Consider the following 18,126-nt stretch of genomic DNA (forward strand, 5'->3'; position numbering starts at 1 on the left):
TTGCTGAAAGATCTTACATTGTGTTTCTAAACACCCATCTCCTAGGGCACCTTTTATGATTGGGAAGGAAAAGCTTTTTGTTTGGCTTGCTTGGTTCGATTTGGATTGGTTTGGTTGCTAAGGCTTTGGACTCTGGTTTAATCAGCAATTACTGTGGTCCTGAAAGCCTCAGAATATTTTGGGGGATATAACAAGAAGAACCATGGACTCAAGGTCAAGGAGTCTGCAGGTGGTACAGGTGAGAACTAGAGAGGTAGAAAAGGGGGAAAGGACCAGAGGGAGCCTCTGAATAACCCCTTCTGTTAAGTGCCCAGGGGATGGCAGGCAAAAGACAAACCACTTTGAGGAGCCAAGGCAAACACCCAGTCTACCTCTGAGGGGAAGCCTTGTGTCACTGCATCCACAGCTCTGATTCATTGGCCTTGCCTGAGACCCAAGGCACTACAAGTCCCTAGGAGGGCACCTCCCTGCAAGGCCCCCAAGACTCTGTAAGCCCAGAGGGGACACTACCCCATACCTGAAAGGGTGGTGGGAAGGAACTGGACTAGCAGAGACGGGGCGCCCTTATTACTAGAACAACAAACATTTTCAAGTGGTCTAAGTTGTTTTCTTCTTTTCACGTATTGCTTTGGGATAAATTTCCAGGAGTTGGATTATGGAACATCTTTCTGGCTTCTCATACATATTGTATCACTTTCCCAAAGAGTTACGCCAATCTGCTACACTAGTGGCAAGAGAGTGTGCTGAATTCGCCGAAACTTGTACCCACTAGATATTATATTTTTAAAATTCTTGCTACTTTGGTATGTGTAAAATAGTACATCAAAATTTCCCAAATTTGCCTGACCACCTTGTGATTTTTTTTGGGTCCATATAATCTCCTATAATTAGTAAACTATTCCTTCTTAAGTTTTCCTTCCAGGGATTTTTCAAATGTTTCATTCTTGCTGGTCTCTGCTTAAACCAGAAACCTCAATGAAAGATTCTGCTTGCACAGTTTTGGTAAACTTTGTTAACTTCGTCTAGTTTCAGGAAAGGATAGGATAAATGAAAAAATACTTCTTGTTTTTAGTAACTAACTGAGCATTGGTTTAATTTAGAAAAGTGTGAAAGGAACCTACTTTAATGACTATAACACAAAAATAGTATAGCAATGTGGATGCTTCCCAAGCTATTTAGAAATGCCTTTCTTATAAAAGAAATCTATTTTATTAACACTGATAATTTGTTTCGCCAAAGTAGTTTTTCATAAATTCATTCATCATGTCAATAGTTACTGAATCCTATTGTGTACTATGTTAGATGCTAAATGGATATGATCCCTGCTTTCAAGGAATTCATGGTCTGTGGGAGAAATGTAGCAATAAACAGATCAAAGTGAAATATATATATAAACAATTGTGAGAGCTCAAAGGATAGAGCCACTAACTCTCCTTGGGCAAGCCGGGAAAGGAGGTGATGTTTAAACTGGATCTTCAAGGATTAGTGGAAGGACACCCAGCCAAAAGGCAATGGGAGAGAGCAGAAGCCCCATCGAGAAACAGGGAGCTGAAAAAACACAAGAGGTGGCCCTTCCTTTCTTTCTTCCCCACTTCCCACCCAGGTACAGAGTGGAAAACTAGGCGACCTTCTGAATGTACAAAGTCTCCACTCCCCTCCCTCAAAGTGCATCATAATTCACAATTTCCTGTTTCTGCAGCTCAACCAGAATTTACTATCTCTCAGTGCAACTATTCTCCTAGAGGCTTTTGGAGGAGTGCAGCCTGGTGAAAGTAACCTACTTCAAGCAAGAATACATCCTTGGGGTACTAGCATTTTGAAAAGGAAACTTGTAAGCTCAAATGAATCTTAAAATTGTAGAAGTATGCAGGGCAGAATTCTTTTTTCTGAGAGATTTCCAGATCCCCCTTGTGTATTTTGGTCTAGCCTCCCTTTACTTCCCTGAACAATATAAGATGAGGTGGCAGCAACTCAGCCACCAAATTCTGAGAGTTTTCTCTGGGCACAGTCTCCCTCTTCGGTATGATGCTGTCACACTATCACAAGCTAGAAATCTTGTGTCGTTGTAAAAGTATCTGTTTCTTTCTTTGTTATCTCTTTTCCTGAACTTGTCAGGGCTCTGACTCTAGCTTTCCAGGAGCAATGGATGAGAAAGATTCTGAAGATTCTTAAGAATCAGCTTCCACTCACTGGTAGTCTCCCCTCTCACATCCCAACCCACCCCACCCAAGTATTGTTTAGCAGTTCTGGCATAGAAGCCCAAGTTTCTTGGAGAGATGAGGGTGTAGTTGGTAACTCAGAGCAGGGAATCTCTTCTCAGGATTTTTTTTTTTATATATAGCTGAAAAGAGACTCCCAGGTGTGGGACAGATGAAGGAAGCCAGAGTCACCCCAGATATGAGGCCACTGTCAGCAGCACACTCCTGTCAGCACATGAAGAGCAAATGGAAATGATCCCTATGTGTTGATGACCTTGGCTGCAGCTTCAGTCTGAGTCCTTCCTGCTCCAGCTTCTGTCCCTGCCCCTGACTAGTGGCCCATGTCCGTGTGGATGTCCATCCAATTAACCAGGAATAGCTTCAATCTCACCAGTAATTCCTTAGCCTCAGTCCCAGTCAGCCTGACGAGTCGAGAAATTACCCAGGATCGACACCTATCCATCTTATCTCATCTTTATCAGTTATAACACAGTCCGATGACCACATCTCCTCCAAACTCCTTACAACCACATCTAGGCCATCATGAATGAACAGAATCGGGCCAGATTTCACCCAATCCCCATAAGATGAAAAATCCATCTCCACTTGCTGCAGCAGAATGAGCCTCTACATTATTGTTTCTTTTTTTTTTTTCCAACAAAAGGTTCACATGTTTATTACTGAGTTACACAGTGAGCAGTGGTGAGGAAAGATCAAGAAAAGAGGAGAGAGCATCAAACACAGGCAGCTGTTCCAGACACTAGTGACGTTCTGATTATGCGTGCCACTTCATATGTGAGGTTCCTTATAGACCCAGCTTGGTTCTTTTCCAATGTCTTCTCTTAGAGTTGTACCTGATTTTATTACCAGTTTTCATTCGAATCCATTGGGGAATGGGACGATTCTGCTTTTGTTTCTTGGCCGGGAATCGCTTGATCCTGAAAGTCTTGTGAGAAGACATGGCGAGGAGCAAATCCAACCGCACATAGGATGGCGGACAAGAGAAAAAGAGGAGGAATCGAGCGGAAGGACGTGTTTAGAACTACATTATTGTTTCTTATAATGTGGCCCACAAATCTCAGGAATAAGAATCACTTAGGAAACTTGTTTAAACTGAGGATTTCTGGGACACACTCTCAGAAATTCAGATTCACTAAGTTTTAATGTGAAGCACAAGAGTCTGCATTTTAAACAAATCCTAGAAATCATTCTTATGCCCATAAAGCTTGAGAACCAGTCTTATAAGTCCTTGTCATCCAACTTTCTAAAGAGAAGGTGATGGAGATTGGTTCAAGATGGCAGAGTAGAGGAATGTGCGCTCACTCCCTCTTGTGATAGCACAGGAATCACAACTAACTGCTGAACAATCATAGACAGGAAGACACTGGAACTCACCAAAAAAGATACCACACATCCAAAGACAAAGGAGAAGCTGCAATGAGACGGTAGGAGGGGCACAATCACAATAAAATCAAATGCCATAAGCGCTGGGTGGGTGACTCACAAACTGGAGAACACTTATACCACAGAAGTCCACCCACTGGAGTGAAGGTTCTGAGCCCCACGTCAGGCTTCCCAACCTGGGGATCCGGCAACGGGAGGAGGAATTCCCAGAGAATCAGACTTTGAAGGCTAGTGGGATTTGATTGCAGGACTTAGACAGGACTGAGGGTAACAAAGACTCCACTCTTGGAGGGCACACACAAAGTGGTATGTGCATCAGGACCCAGGGGAAAGGTGCAGTGACCCCATAGGAGACTGAACCAGACGTACCTGCTAGCGTTGGAGGGTCCCCTGCAGAGGCGGGGGGTAGCTGTGGCTCACCTCAGGGACAAGGACACTGGCAGCAGAAGTTCTGGGAAGTACTCCTTGGCATGAGCCCTCCCGGAGTCCAACCATTAGCCCCACCAAAGAGCCTGTAGCCTCCAGTGCTGGGTCGCCTCAGGCCAAAAAAACAACAGGGAGGGAACTCACCCCCACCCATCAGCAGAAAAGCAGATTAAAGTTTTACTGAGCTCTGCCCACCAGAGCAACACCCAGCTCTACCCACCACCAGTCCCTCCTATCAGGAAGCCTGCACAGCCTCTTAGATAGCCTCATCCACTAGAAGGCAAAGAGCAGAAGCAAGAAGAATGACAATCCTGCAGACTGTGGAATGAAAACCACATTCACAGAAAAATAGACAAAATAAAAAAGGCAGAGGACTATGTACCAGATGAAGGAACAAGATAAAACCCTAGAAAATCAACTAAATGAAGTAGAGATAGGCAACCTTCCAAAAAAGAATTCAGAATAATGATAGTGAAGATGATCCAGGACCTCAGGAAAAAAATGGAGGCAAAGATCGAGAAGATGCAAGGAATGTTTACTAAAGGCCTAGAAGAATTAAAGAACAAACAGAGATGAACAATACAATAACTGAAATGAAAAATACACTAGAAGGAATCAATAGCAGAATAACTGAGGCAGAAGAACGGATAAGTGACCTGGAAGACAGAATGGTGGAATTCACTACCACGGAACAGAATAAAGAAAAAAGAATGAAAAGAAATGAATACAGCCTAAGAGACCTCTGGGACAACATTAAACGCAACAACATTTGTATGATAGGGGTCCCAGAAGGAGAAGACAGAGAGAAAGGACCTGAGAAAATATTTGAAGAGATTATAGTTGAAAACTTCCCTAACATGGGAAAGGAAATAGCCACCCAAGTCCAGGAAGCGCAGAGAGTTCCAGGCAGGATAAACCCAAGGAGAAACATGCCGAGACACATAGTAATCAAAGTGCCAAAAATTAAAGACAAAGAAAAACTATTAAAAGCAACAAGGGAAGAACGACAAATAACATACAAGGGAACTCCCATAAGGTTAACCGCTGATTTCTCAACAGAAACTCTACAAGCCAGAAGGGAGTGGCACGATATATTTACAGTGATGAAAGGGTAGAACCTACAACCAAGATTACTCTAACAGGCAAGTATCTCATTTAGATTAGACAGAGAAATCAAAAGCTTTACAGACAAGCAAAACCTAACAGAATTCAGCACCACCAAACCAGCTCTAAGACAAATGCTAAAGGAGCTTCTTTAAGTCGGAAACAGAAGAGAAGAAAAGGACCTACAAAAACAAACCCAAAACAATTAAGAAAATGGTAATAGGAACATACATATCTATAATTACTTTAAATGTGAATGGATTAAATGCTCTGTCCAAAAGACACAGGCTGGCTGAGTGGATACAAAAACAAGACCCATATATATGTTGTCTACAAGAGACCCACTTCAGACCTAGGGACACATATAGACTGAAAGTGAGGGGATGGAAAAAGATATTCCATGCAAATGGAAATTAAAAGAAAGCTGGAGTAGCAATACTCATATCAGATAAAATAGACTTTAAAATAAGGAATGTTACAAGAGACAAAGAAGGACACTACGTAATGATCAAGGGATCAATCCAAGAAGAAGATATAACAATTATAAATATATATGCACCCAACAGGAGCACCTTAATATATAAGGCAAATGCTAACAGCTGTAAAAGAGGAAATAGACAGTGACACAATAATAGTGGGGGACTTTAACACCTCCCACCAATGGACAGATCATCCAGACAGAAAATTAATAAGGAAATACAAGCTTTAAATGACACCATAGACCAGATAGATTTAACTAATACTTATAGGACATTCCATCTGAAAACAGCAGATTACCCTTCTTCTCAAGTGCACACGAAACATTCTCCAGGATAGATCACATCCTGGGTAACAAATCAAGCCTTGGTAAATTTAAGAAAATTGAAATCATATCAAGCATCTTTTCTTACCACAACACTATGAGATTAGAAATAAATTACAGGGAAAAAAATGAAACCCAAACACATGGAGGCTAAACAATACGTTACTAAATAACTAAGAGATCACTGAAGAAGTTAAAGAGGAAATCAGAAAATACCTAAAGACAAATGACAAAGAAAACACGACAATTTAAAACCTATGGGAGGCAGCAAAAGCAGTTCTAAGAGGGAAGTTTATAGCAATACAATCCTACCTCAAGAAACAAGAAAAAACTCAAATAAACAATCTAACCTTACACCTAAAGGACCTAGAGAAAGAAGAACAAACAAAACCCAAAGTTTGTAAAAGGAAAGAAATCATAAAGATCAGAGCAGAAATAAATGAAATAGAAACAAAGAAAACAACAGCAAAGATCAATGAAACTAAAAGCTGGTTCTTTGAGAAGATAAACAAAACTGATAAGCCTTTAGCCAGGCTCATCAAGAAAAAGAGGGAGAGTACTCAAATCAATAAAGTTAGAAATGAAAGGGAGAAGTTACAATGGACACTGCAGAAATACAAGCATCATAAAAGACTACTACAAGCAACTCTATGCCAATAAAATGGACAACCTGGAAGAAATGGGCAAATTCTTAGAAAGGTTTAGCCTTCCAAGACTGAACCAGGAAGAAATAGAAAACGTGAACAGACCAATCACCAGTAATGAAATTGAAACTGTGATTAAAAATCTTCCAACAAACAGAAGTCCAGGACCAGATGGCTTCACAGGTGAATTCTATCAAACATTTAGAGAAGAGCTAACACCCATCCTTCTCAAACTCTTCCAAAAAATTGCAGAGGAAGGAACACTCCCAAACTCATTCTATGAGGCCACCGTCACCCTGATACCAAAACCAGACAAAGATACTACAAAAAAAGAAAATTACAGACCAATATCACTGATGAATATAGATGCAAAAATCCTCAACAAAATACTAGCAAACAGAATCCAACAACACATTAAAAGGATCATACACCATGATCAAGTGGGATTTATCCCAGGGATGCAAGGATTCTTCAATATACACAAATCAATCAATGTGATACACCATATTAACAAATTGAAGAAGAAAAACAATATGATCATCTCAATAGATGCGGAAAAAGCTTCTGACAAAATTCAACACCTATTTAGGATAAAAACTCTCCAGAAAGTGGGCAAAGAGGGAACCTACCTCAACATAATAAAGGCCATATATGACAAACCCACAGCAAACATCATTCTCAATGGTGAAAAACTGAAAGCATTTCCTCTAAGATCAGGAACAAGACAAGGATGTCCACTCTCACCGCTATTATTCAACATAGTTTTGGAAGTCCTAGCCTCGGCAATCAGAGAAGAAAAAGAAATAAAAGGAATACAAATTGGAAAAGAAGAAGTCAAACTGTCACTATTTGCAGATGACATGATACACTATACATAGAAAATCCTAATGATGTCACCAGAAAACTACTAGAGCTAATCAGTGAATTTCGTAAAGTTGCAGGATACAAAATTAAAGCACAGAAATCTCTTGCATTCCTATACACTAAGAACAAAAGATCAGAAAGAGAAATTAAGGAAACAATCTCATTCACCACTGCAAAAAAAAAAGAATAAAATACCTAGGAATAAACCTACCTAAGGAGGTAAAAGACCTGTACTCAGAAAACTATAAGACACTGATGAAAGAAATCAAAGATAACACAAACAGACGGAGAGATATACCATGTTCTTGGACTGGAAGAATCAATATTGTGAAAATGACTACACTACCCAAAGCAATCCACAGATTCAATGCAATCCCTATCAAATTACCAATGGCATTTTTTACAGAACTAGAACAAAAAGTCTTAAAATTTGTACAGAAGCAGAAAAAACCTGGAACAGCCAAAGCAATCTTGAGGGAAAAAAACAGAGCTGGAGGAATCAGGCGCCCTTACTTCAGACTATACTACAAAGTTACAGTAATCAATACAGTATGGTACTGGCACAAAAACAGAAATATAGATCAATGCAACAGGATAGAAAGGCCAGAGATAAACCCATGCACCTAAGGTCAACTAATCTATGCCAAAGGAGGCAAGGATATACAATGGAGAAAAGACAGTCTCTTCAATTAATGGTGCTGGGAAAACTGGACAGCTACATGTAAAAGAATGAAATTAGAACACTCCCTAACACCATACACTGTAAAACTCTTAGAGGAAAACATAGGAAGAACACTCTTTGATGTAAATCACAGCAAGATCTTTTTTGACTGACCTCCTAGAGTAATGGAAACAAAAACAAAAATAAACAAATGGGACCTAATGAAACTTAAAAGCTTTTGCACAACAAAGGAAACTATAAACAGGACGAAAAGACAACCCTCAGAATGGGAGAAAATATCTGCAAACAAATCAATGGACAAAGGATTAATCTCCAAAATATACAACCAGCTCATGCAGCTCAATATTAAAAAAACAAACAACCCAATCCAAAAATGGGCAGAAGACCTAAATAGACATTTCTCCAAAGAAGACATACAGATGGCCAAGAAGCACATGAAAAGCTGCTCAACATCCCTAATTATTAGAGAAATGCAAATGAAAACTACAATGAGGTATCACCTCATACCGGTTAGAATGGGCATCATCAGAAAGTCTACAAACAAATGTTGGAGAGGGTGTGGAGAAAAGGGAACCCTCTTGCACTGTTGGTGGGAATGTAAACTGATGCAGCCCCTATGGAGAACAGTATGGAGGTTCCTTAAAAAACTAAAAATAGAACTACCATATGATCCAGCAATCCCACTACTGGGCATATACCCAGAGAAAACCATAATTCAAAAAGACACATGCACCCCAGTGTTCACTGCATCACTATTTACAATAGCCAGGTCAGGGAAGCAACATAAATGCCCATCGACAGACGAATGGATAAAGAAGATGTTGTATATATATATACAATGGAATATTACTCGGCCATAAAAAGGAATGAAATTGGGTCATTTGTAGACACATGGATGAAACAAGAGACTGTCATGCAGAGTGAAGTAAGTCAGAAAGAGAAAAACAAATGTCGTATATTAACGCATATATGTAGAATCTAGAAAAATGGTACAGATGAACCGGTTTGCAAGGCAGAAACACAGGCACAGATGTAGAGAACAAACGTATGGACACCAAGGGGGGAAAGTGTGTGTGGTGGGTGGTGGTAGTGGGATGAATTGGGAGATTGGGATTGACATGTATACACTAATATGTATAAAATAGATAACTGATAAGAAAAAGAAAAATAAAAAGGAATCTTTTCTTAACCAGAAAATTCAGAAAAAATAAAAATAAAAAATAAAATAAAGAGGTGACATCACAGGTGTGGCTCCCAGCCATGTTTCCTCCAATTACAGCAGTGTCTTCTCAGTAGGACCCATTGGGCAGAAAACCCAAAACTGCTATAGAATTCTTTAGCCCTGGCCCAAGGATATGGCTTTATGGCTGATGGATTACCCCAGCAGTGTTTCGAGAATGGCTTATTGGGGAATTTTCCAACCTGGTTTACAGCCCGATGAGCCCCACCCTAGGTGAAGAACCCCATTGTTGAGTTCTCTGTCATCACCCAGACTGATATCAGACAGGCCAGGTTCTTGTCAGTTTCAAGCATATGAGACCCCACCCAAGTCTTAGGAGCCACACTTTATTGGAGAGGGAGGAATCAGATGGCTTCTAACCCAGTAGTCCCCCTAGGTCCCCTGTTGCCACACAACCTGAGTCTAGGGCACTCCTGCCCTCTCTCCCAGCCCTGGGAACAGTGCCTCAGACACCACTCCAAAGTCCCTGTTAGCCAGGCCCTAAACACCCAAATGATCTTCTGGTGCCTTACTTCTCACAGAGCCCAGGAAATGAATTTTGCTTTCACAACCCTCACTCCTTTGGTGTTTTCACATCCTGCATCAGTTCCAGACTCTTACTTCAAAGCTGCCTTCTTTCACGCCCACCTTCCCCACTCAGGAGCTCCCAGCCACCTCCTTGGATGCTCAGCTTAAAGGACCTTTTTGCTCCATTGGTTGGGATAAATCATTACTGATGATTCTACCTCTGCCAAGGTGATGACCCCAAATTCCAGAGCTCCTTCAACACCTCCCTGGTATTTACAGTCCTAGGAACTTCATGCCATCAGCCCTCCCAGTGGAATCCACTATGTCCTGGTGTAGAATTCTGTAAGGTGATTCTGCCCTAGGTTCAGCTCCACCTCACTTCCTTTCCTTCTGACTTCCTGTGCAGATAGTGACTGTGTCCACTGATTCTGTGCCTCCCACTTCCCCTTTAGGTCCTTTCTACTTGGGCCCAGCGTGTTCTACTGCCGACCCTCTCTGCAGAGGCCAGTGCCACAGCAGAATCACTTTCCCTGTCCTCAATCCTACCTGTTTCTGTCTTCTTTTTCCTGCCACCAACTGGCATACCCACCATGTTTGGGGCCTGCCCCAGCCCTGAACTCAACCCTGTTGGTGAGGACCCTGTCACTTTGACTCTTTCTTGCTAAAACCACTCAACACACCTTCAACCTTTCAATACTTCTGATTGGAAACCCCCTTGCAAGTCGCTGCCCCAGTTGTGACTGAGGCCGAGCTATTTCTTGGTAATAGTGGCTCCTGTCTGGTTCTTCTACAGGCATTATTCTCCACAGCTAAATTGGTTCTTCAAAGCCAGTCCCACGCTAGTAGGTAGGTCTCATGCTAAGTCTCAGCCTCTCTTCCTGCCCCGTAAGGCCAGAGTAGCCCACCACACTTACAATCCAATCTTGAGTTATGATTCCTAGTCAGAAAGGGACAAGGCCCTTAGCATCAGTTTTGTAAGTTCAGTACTCTTGTGGAGCGCCCCTGAGAAACTGTCTGAAGACTCACATTGGTGGTAGATCTGTGTTACAGACATAAGGTCCTCCCCTTGAGAAATATAGATGCAATCCTCAGGAGCAGGCTGGCAGCTGTGTCCTTGAAGCTGAGTACTGCTGTGCATCCATTCTACTGAGGCTCAGTACAATCAGTCAGTTGACCATGATTTATTTTATTTTGGCTAAGTCAATTTACTATTTTATTTATTTTATTATTTTACTTAAGTGTTTTCCCATGCCTTGGGACAGGTTTCAATTCCTTATTCTACCATACCCAATCCAAGAACACCAAAAGCATCCCTCGCCTTCTAGGTCCCTATTCAAAACAGCCCTCTGTTGGTCATTTGCGGAGGACAGGCATATTTTGTCCATCCATTCATTCACTGATTCACTCAGTCACTCATTCTTTTTTTTTTAATTTATTTTTTTAAATTTATTTATTTTTGGCTTCATTGGGTCTTCGTTGTTGCGTGCAGGCTTTCTCTAGTTGTGGCGAGCAGGGGCTACTCTTTGTTGCGGTGCACGGGCTTCTCAATGCGGTGGCTTCTCTTGTTGCGGAGCATGGGCTCTAGGCGTGCGGGCTTCAGTAGTTGTGGCATGCGGGCTTCGGTAGTTGTGGATCACAGGCTCTAGAGTGCAGGCTCAGTAGTTGTGGCGCACGGGCTTAGTTGCTCTGCGGCATGTGGGATCTTCCCGGACTTGGGATCATACCAGTGTCCCCCGCATTGGCAGGCAGATTCTTAACCACTGCGCCACCAGGGAAGCCCCAGTCACTCATTCTTTCAACACCTATTTTTTGGTGACTCTGTGCTATGCCCGGTAATGAGCCTGGGAGCACAGTGAACGTGAGCAAGGTCATGTCTCATGTGTCCTCCTGGAGCATTGGAAGCACCTAATTTGGGCTGGGGAGACAGGCTGCAGTGGAAGGGGGCCCACCAGAGGCAGAGATGATTAAGCAGAAGTCTGCGGGGTGGGTTGGAATTTTCACAGATGAAGAAGTGATAACGAAGGAAATTTCAGGCAGAGTGGAAACACTCAGAGGCAGCCTGGCTGCTGAAGAGCTGAAAGAAGTTCCAGATGGCTGGGAACCAACCTGCAACAGGGACTGGTGAGAGATGAAGGCAAGGCGTTATGGAGGAGTCAGGTCATGGAGCATCTTAGGAAGCCACATAAAATAACTTGAACTTGATGGCGTGGCCATATAACTTCCCTCAGGTAGAACGCGAATTTAAACAAATGGGGCAGAGCCAGGTCCAGCTTCTGCTAGCCTAAAGGGTGCCAAGTAAAAATCAACTTCCACTTTTTTTTTTTTTTCCAGAGCAAGCTGGACACAATGCTGAAAACTGTCTGGTTAAGTCACTGGCTCCGTAGCCAAGAAGCTATCCTGAGAACAAGCCTTTTGCTTAGATTTCAAGGTCTGCCTTCTGGATCAGTGAGTAAAAACAGCAATTTGTCCATGTTCTACCTCCCTCTCAAAAAACAACAAGCACACATCCAAACTCTAGTCCAGTGCATCTATTCAGTAGGTTTCAGTGCTAGAATCCCATATTTTTCCTGCTCAGAAGAGCCCCACCAGTTAGAGTTCTGCCTCATCTGACCTCACAACACACAATAACATCCACAGTGTGTTTTTTCATAAAATCACCAGCCTGGGTCCCTTAGTTACAATAATGTAATTTATCTCTAAGTCTATGCCAGTACCAAGTTGGACCTTGGGCAGGAAGACTCTGCCCTAGTTCCCAGACCAAACCAGATACAGAGCAGACAAATCCAAATGTTCTTAGTCTACTCATCAGAAAAGCAGGAGCCTCTGACCTGGGGGTAGGTATATGTGAGCTGAGACCTGAAGGAGATGGAAGCTGTAGCCAGTGGTAGAGGAGGGAGAAGTGGTTCCAGGCATCTGGAGCATCTTATGCAAAGCGCGGCCCTTGAAAGCTAGCACTGAGGGTTCAAGTGCTGACCATGGGTTTCCAATTTGTTCCTCAGTTTCCTTTGTTGATAATTAGTACTATAATTTGCTGCTACTGACAATACACTAAGCCTTTATTTAGTGTGTCTGTGTGTAAGGGGCTGTGCAAAAAAGCTTTAGGATTGTTGCTTTATTGAAGTTTTATAACAAACACAGTGAGTACTATTACACAGATGGAGAAACAGAGGGATTGAGAGGTTGAGTAACTCAAGCAAAATCACATGGTCAGTCAGCAGCAGGTGGAATTGGTATCCAGACAATCTGACTCCAGAACTCAAGTTCTAAACAATGGTGCTACATGCCTCTGCCATGTACTTCCTCAGTAATGGGTGTTTGCTTTCCAAGTTGCTGCCCTCCTTGCCCCCTGGGTCTCTGGGTCCTGGGGCTGAGCTTCTGCTTTATAGTTGGCTCCTATAAGGACTCTGCCTCTCTGGGACCTGTCCCACAGCCTTTAGCTAGCAGGCCTGTCCCTCCACCACTGGGGAAACACCCATGAGAGCAGGCCTCCACCTGGGTCCTGCTCACGGTTTGCATCCCTTAATTGCTTCCCATCCACCTTCTCACCACTCCTGGCTCCTCCAGGACTCCTGCTTCTGGATTTACTGCCCATTTGCAGACTGATTTGCCCTGCAGATCTGACATGTGACCATGTCCCACTGGAACACCTGTGGCTGGCTCATATGGATTATGGTTTGCACTTACCCCTTTCCTTTTGCTGTTTCTGGCTTCTTTGAGTAAATACCACACCCAGGAAATTCCACTCTCTGAAACTTGCCCCTTGTGATAGGTCTCCATGGAGTGTCCACGCTAGTGCAGGGCCTAGATGTCAGGCCTTGGTTGGTGGTCAGTGTACATCCGGAATATTTTTTGCCCAGGTCACTTCACCCACAAGGTAAAAAGGGCCTAGGGGCCAGATGGCAGACATCATGGTAGAGGTACTTGACCTATTCTGTGCTTTGTTACCCATTCACCAAATCTGTGCAGAGAACACAGTGACAGGAACACAGAAAACATGCAAAAAACTATTTGTCCAATTTCTGTTATTATTCTTTGTGCTCTGGGAGGGGGCACGGGGGAGGAAATTAGGGGAAGAGAATTTCTACAACAATTTTCTATGTGGTATCCATGGAGTTAGCTTCTTATCAAAAAGAATTTGCATGAATGAAGAATTTTGAGAATGAATTCTTCTGAAGAGGACATAGGTCCTTTCTAGAAGGTCTTCTAATGCTAAAACTCTGCACTCTCTCTGTCTCCAGGCCCTAATAATGTCCCTGCCACATTTTTATAATGTTTCACGGCTACTAAGCTTAGGAAGTTAGCACATCATGCCAGATACGAGCACAGGTTTTAGAGGCCACCAATTCAGTTCAACACACATGTATTGCCTGCACTAGGTTCGAAATAAGATAGAATCCCTCTCCTTGTGACTTTATAGTCTGGTGTGGGCAACAGACACTCAAACAGGTAATTTCAATTTAATGGGCAAGCTGTGAGAAAAGTATGCAGAGTACTACAGAGGCAACCATCACTGACTAATTGTGTGTCCTTGGGCAAATAGCAACCTCTCTCAGAGCCCCAGTTTCTACAACTATAAAATGGGGTCAAAGTTCCTACTGCCTAAGGATTGCTTTGAGAACTAAATGAGACATTTGTAAAACACATAACACGGTGTTTTACACACAGGAGGCACTCAATAAACGGTGTCCATTAGATTATCTAGTAGGCCAGAACCCAGAGTTCTTGTTCTATCTGTGCTTGCTAAGTGTGTCTGATTCTCCCACTACAAACTGAGTTTTCACACAACCCTCTCACTGTAGTAATTATAACAATAACCCACTGTAATACTTGCCCTTGTTCACAGGAGAGACTAGACAAGAAATGATGACTGTATTGGCCCAAATCTACAACTGCAACTTGAAAAACGCCTCAAAGAACATTCTGTGCTCACAGTGGGCTTGGACCATTGTTTTAACATGTGAAGAATGAAACTGTCTACATTATCACTATAACTTCTTCCTCACCTTGCCTCTGTCTGCTACAAATCATTAGACTAAAGATCTTTTCTCTCTTTTGCCCATATCAGCCTTCTCATGACTTTGTCTAAGGGTCACACTCAGGACAGCCTTGTGTGGAAGAGGTCTCTGAGGTTGTATGATTTAAATGCCACTGCCAAAATAACCCCAAAGAGTCATCCATGTGCTGGACACTGGGCCTATATTAGGTCTTAGGGAGCTCTTATTTTATATTAACTATTTGACTACCCAATTACATGACATTTGGTTGGCTTTTTCTTATTGGTGACATTTGACTCTTTTAGAGAAAACTTGGCTTAAGGAAATGCTAGTAGGCTTTGTTTAAAGCATTTATTGTAAACTTTTTTTTTCTCAGTTCTTTGATTTCCTCATATTTCATCACTGAGATAATCGTCTATCAGATGACCACTCCTAATAGATGCTCCTTACTCCTAGAAGTCATCATCTCATGAGTATGAGCTCACTGCTTGGGAAATGACTCATAATCTAACATAGGGTGGTTAATATCATTGTGCTTAAAAATTGGGGTGCCATTTTATTCACTTCATAAACATTTGGGGACTTACCTGGTGGCACAGTGGTTAAGAATCCACCTGCCAATGCAGGGGACATGGGGTCGAGCCCTGGTCTGGGAAGATCCCACCTGCCGCAGAGCAACTAAGCCCGCGAGCTACAACTACTGAGCCCACGTGCCGCATCTACCAAAGCCCGTGTGCCTAGAGCCTGTGCTCCGCAATAAGAGAAACCACCGCGGTGAGAAGCCCACACACTGCAACGAAGAGTAGCCCCTGCTTGCCACAACTAGAGGAAGCCTGCATGCAGCAACGAAGACCCAGTACAGCCAAAAATAAATAAATAAATAAATAAATAAATAAATAAAATAAAATAAAATAAAATAAACATTTGGGTTATGCTTACTAATATATCATGTATCCCCGTGTATCAGCCATGAATTCCTCAAGATACTTGAAATGCAGTCTACACAAAAAATCAAATCATTGTTACAGTAGCATTAGTCTAAGAATGATACTCAGTGACCCTCAGTCAGAGGCCAGAACCAAGAGCCAAGAGAGTAAAGCAAAGAGTCAAGCAGAATTATTCTCAGGCTTTCAAACCTAATTAGTTGGTCCAGCTGGATGTTAAAACTGCTTTGAACTGATAACTCCTTTGTGCCTTCCATTTACACCCTTCTTGAGTGAAATGCCTATAACAGTTATCATGCCTGTCCCACCATTGTTTGTTGGGAGTGTGGGGACAAATAACTTGTCTCTGTAGTTCTACAGGCCCACAGATAGAGAGGATTGTGCTCCAAATGAATTACACCCAGGAGCCTCATCAGCACCTGATTTAGATGATGGTATTTTGGGCTTTTGAGCTGATGATATTTAGATGAGATTTTGGACTTTGAACTGATGCTGAAAAGGGATAAGGCCCTTAGGAACCTTTGGAGGAGGTGCATGTATCTTGCATATGGAACAGATGTGGACCATTGAGGGTGACAGGGTAGATTGCAGTAGTCAGAATTCTACCCCAATGCCTTTCAATCTTATATATATAACCAAATTCTCTCCCCTTTCAATGTGGATGTGATGAGATATCATTCCCATGATTATGTTATGTTAAATGCCAAAAGGGAGATTACTCAGCTGGGCCTAATCATGTAATTACATGAGCTGCACAAAAGCAGAGAGTTTCCTCTGGCTGATAGAAGTCAGAGAGACTCAGAGCATGACAGGATTCAATGGATGACTGGAGATTCTCCTGTTGGCCTTGAAAAATTCTGCTGCTGCGATGTTTGAAGAGAGCCGGTGAAGGGAGACCTTCAAGATGGTGGAGGAGTAAGATGTGGAGATCACCTTCCTCCCCACAAATACATCAGAAATACATCTACATGTGGAACAACTCCTACAGAACACCTACTGCATGCTGGCAGAAGACCTCAGACTTCCCAAAAGCCGTGTGGCTGACAGGGTCTTGGTGCTCTGGCTGGGTGTCAGGCCTGTGCCTCTGAGGTGGGAGAGCCGAGTTCAGGACATTGGTCCACCAGAGACCTCCCAGCTCCACGTAATCAAACAGCGAAAGCTCTCCCAGAGATCTCCATCTCAACACTAAGACCCAGCTCCACTCAACGACCAGCAAGCTACAGTGCTGGACACCCTACGCCAAACAACTAGCAAGACAAGAACACAACACCACCCATTACCAGAGAGGTTGCCTAAAATCATAATAAGGTCACAGACACCCCAAAACACACCACAGGACACAGTCCTGCCCACCAGAAAGACAAGATCCAGCTTCATCCACCAGAACACAGGCACCAGTCCCCTCCACCCGGAAGCCTACACAACCCACTGAACCAAACTTACCCACTGGGGGCAGACACCAAAAACAACAGGAACTACGAACCTGCAGCCTGCGAAAAGGAGACCCCAAACACAGGAAGTTAAGCAAAATGAGAAGACAGAGAAACACACAGCAGATGAAGGAGCAAGGTAAAAATCCACCAGATGAAACAAATGAAGAGGAAATAGGCAGTCTACCTGGAAAAGAATTCAGAGTAATGATAGTAAAGATGATCCAAAATCTTGGAAATAGAATGGAGAAAATACAAGAAACGTTTAACAAGGACCTAGAAGAACTAAAGAGCAAACAAACAGTGATGAACAACACAATAGATGAAATCAAAAATTCTCTAGAAGGAATCAATAGCAGAATAACTGAGGCAGAAGATCGGAGAAGTGATCTGGAAGATAAAATAGTGGAAATAACTACTGCAGAGCAGAATAGAGAAAAAAGAATGAAAAGAATTGAGGACAGTCTCAGAGACCTCTGGGACAACATTAAACACACCAACATTCGAATTATAAGGGTCCCAGAAGAAGAAGAGAAAAAGAAAGGGACTGAGAAAATATTTGAAGAGATTATAGTTGAAAACTTCCCTAATGTGGGAAAGGAAATAGTTAATCAAGTCCAGGAAGCACAGAGAGTCCTATACAGGATAAATCCAAGGAGAAACACGCCAAGACACATATTAATCAAACTATCAAAAATTAAATACAAAGAACAAATATTAAAAGCAGCAAGGGAAAAACAACAAATAACATACAAGGGAATCTCCAGAAGGTTAACAGCTGATCTTTCAGCAGAAACTCTGCAAGCCAGAAGGGAGTGGCAGGACATATTTAAAGTGATGAAACGGAAAAACCTACAACCAAGATTACTCTACTCAGCACGGATCTC

General features: G+C 42.5%; 1 protein-coding gene and 1 long non-coding RNA gene across 2 annotated transcripts in view; one reads left to right on the forward strand and one right to left on the reverse strand.

The window, feature by feature from the left end:
- The window catches only part of LOC118892220 (60S ribosomal protein L39-like), a 6,408-nt gene extending 3,173 nt beyond the window's left edge, over positions 1-3,235 (reverse strand). Inside the window, exon 1 of the mRNA XM_036846559.1 lies at positions 2,967-3,235. Coding sequence (XP_036702454.1) covers positions 3,004-3,159 — 156 coding nt within the window. The 5' untranslated portion in view covers positions 3,160-3,235 and the 3' untranslated portion in view covers positions 2,967-3,003. The remainder of the gene's footprint in view (positions 1-2,966) is intronic.
- Positions 1-15,440, forward strand: part of LOC118892221 — a 17,942-nt gene extending 2,502 nt beyond the window's left edge. Inside the window, exons 2-3 of the long non-coding RNA XR_005019260.1 lie at positions 12,203-12,316; positions 14,715-15,440. This is a non-coding gene — a long non-coding RNA (uncharacterized LOC118892221). The remainder of the gene's footprint in view (positions 1-12,202; positions 12,317-14,714) is intronic.
- The last annotated feature ends 2,686 nt before the right edge of the window (positions 15,441-18,126 follow it).

The sequence above is a fragment of the Balaenoptera musculus genome, chromosome 3 (genome assembly GCF_009873245.2).
Source record: "Balaenoptera musculus isolate JJ_BM4_2016_0621 chromosome 3, mBalMus1.pri.v3, whole genome shotgun sequence".
Lineage (NCBI taxonomy): Eukaryota > Metazoa > Chordata > Mammalia > Artiodactyla > Balaenopteridae > Balaenoptera > Balaenoptera musculus.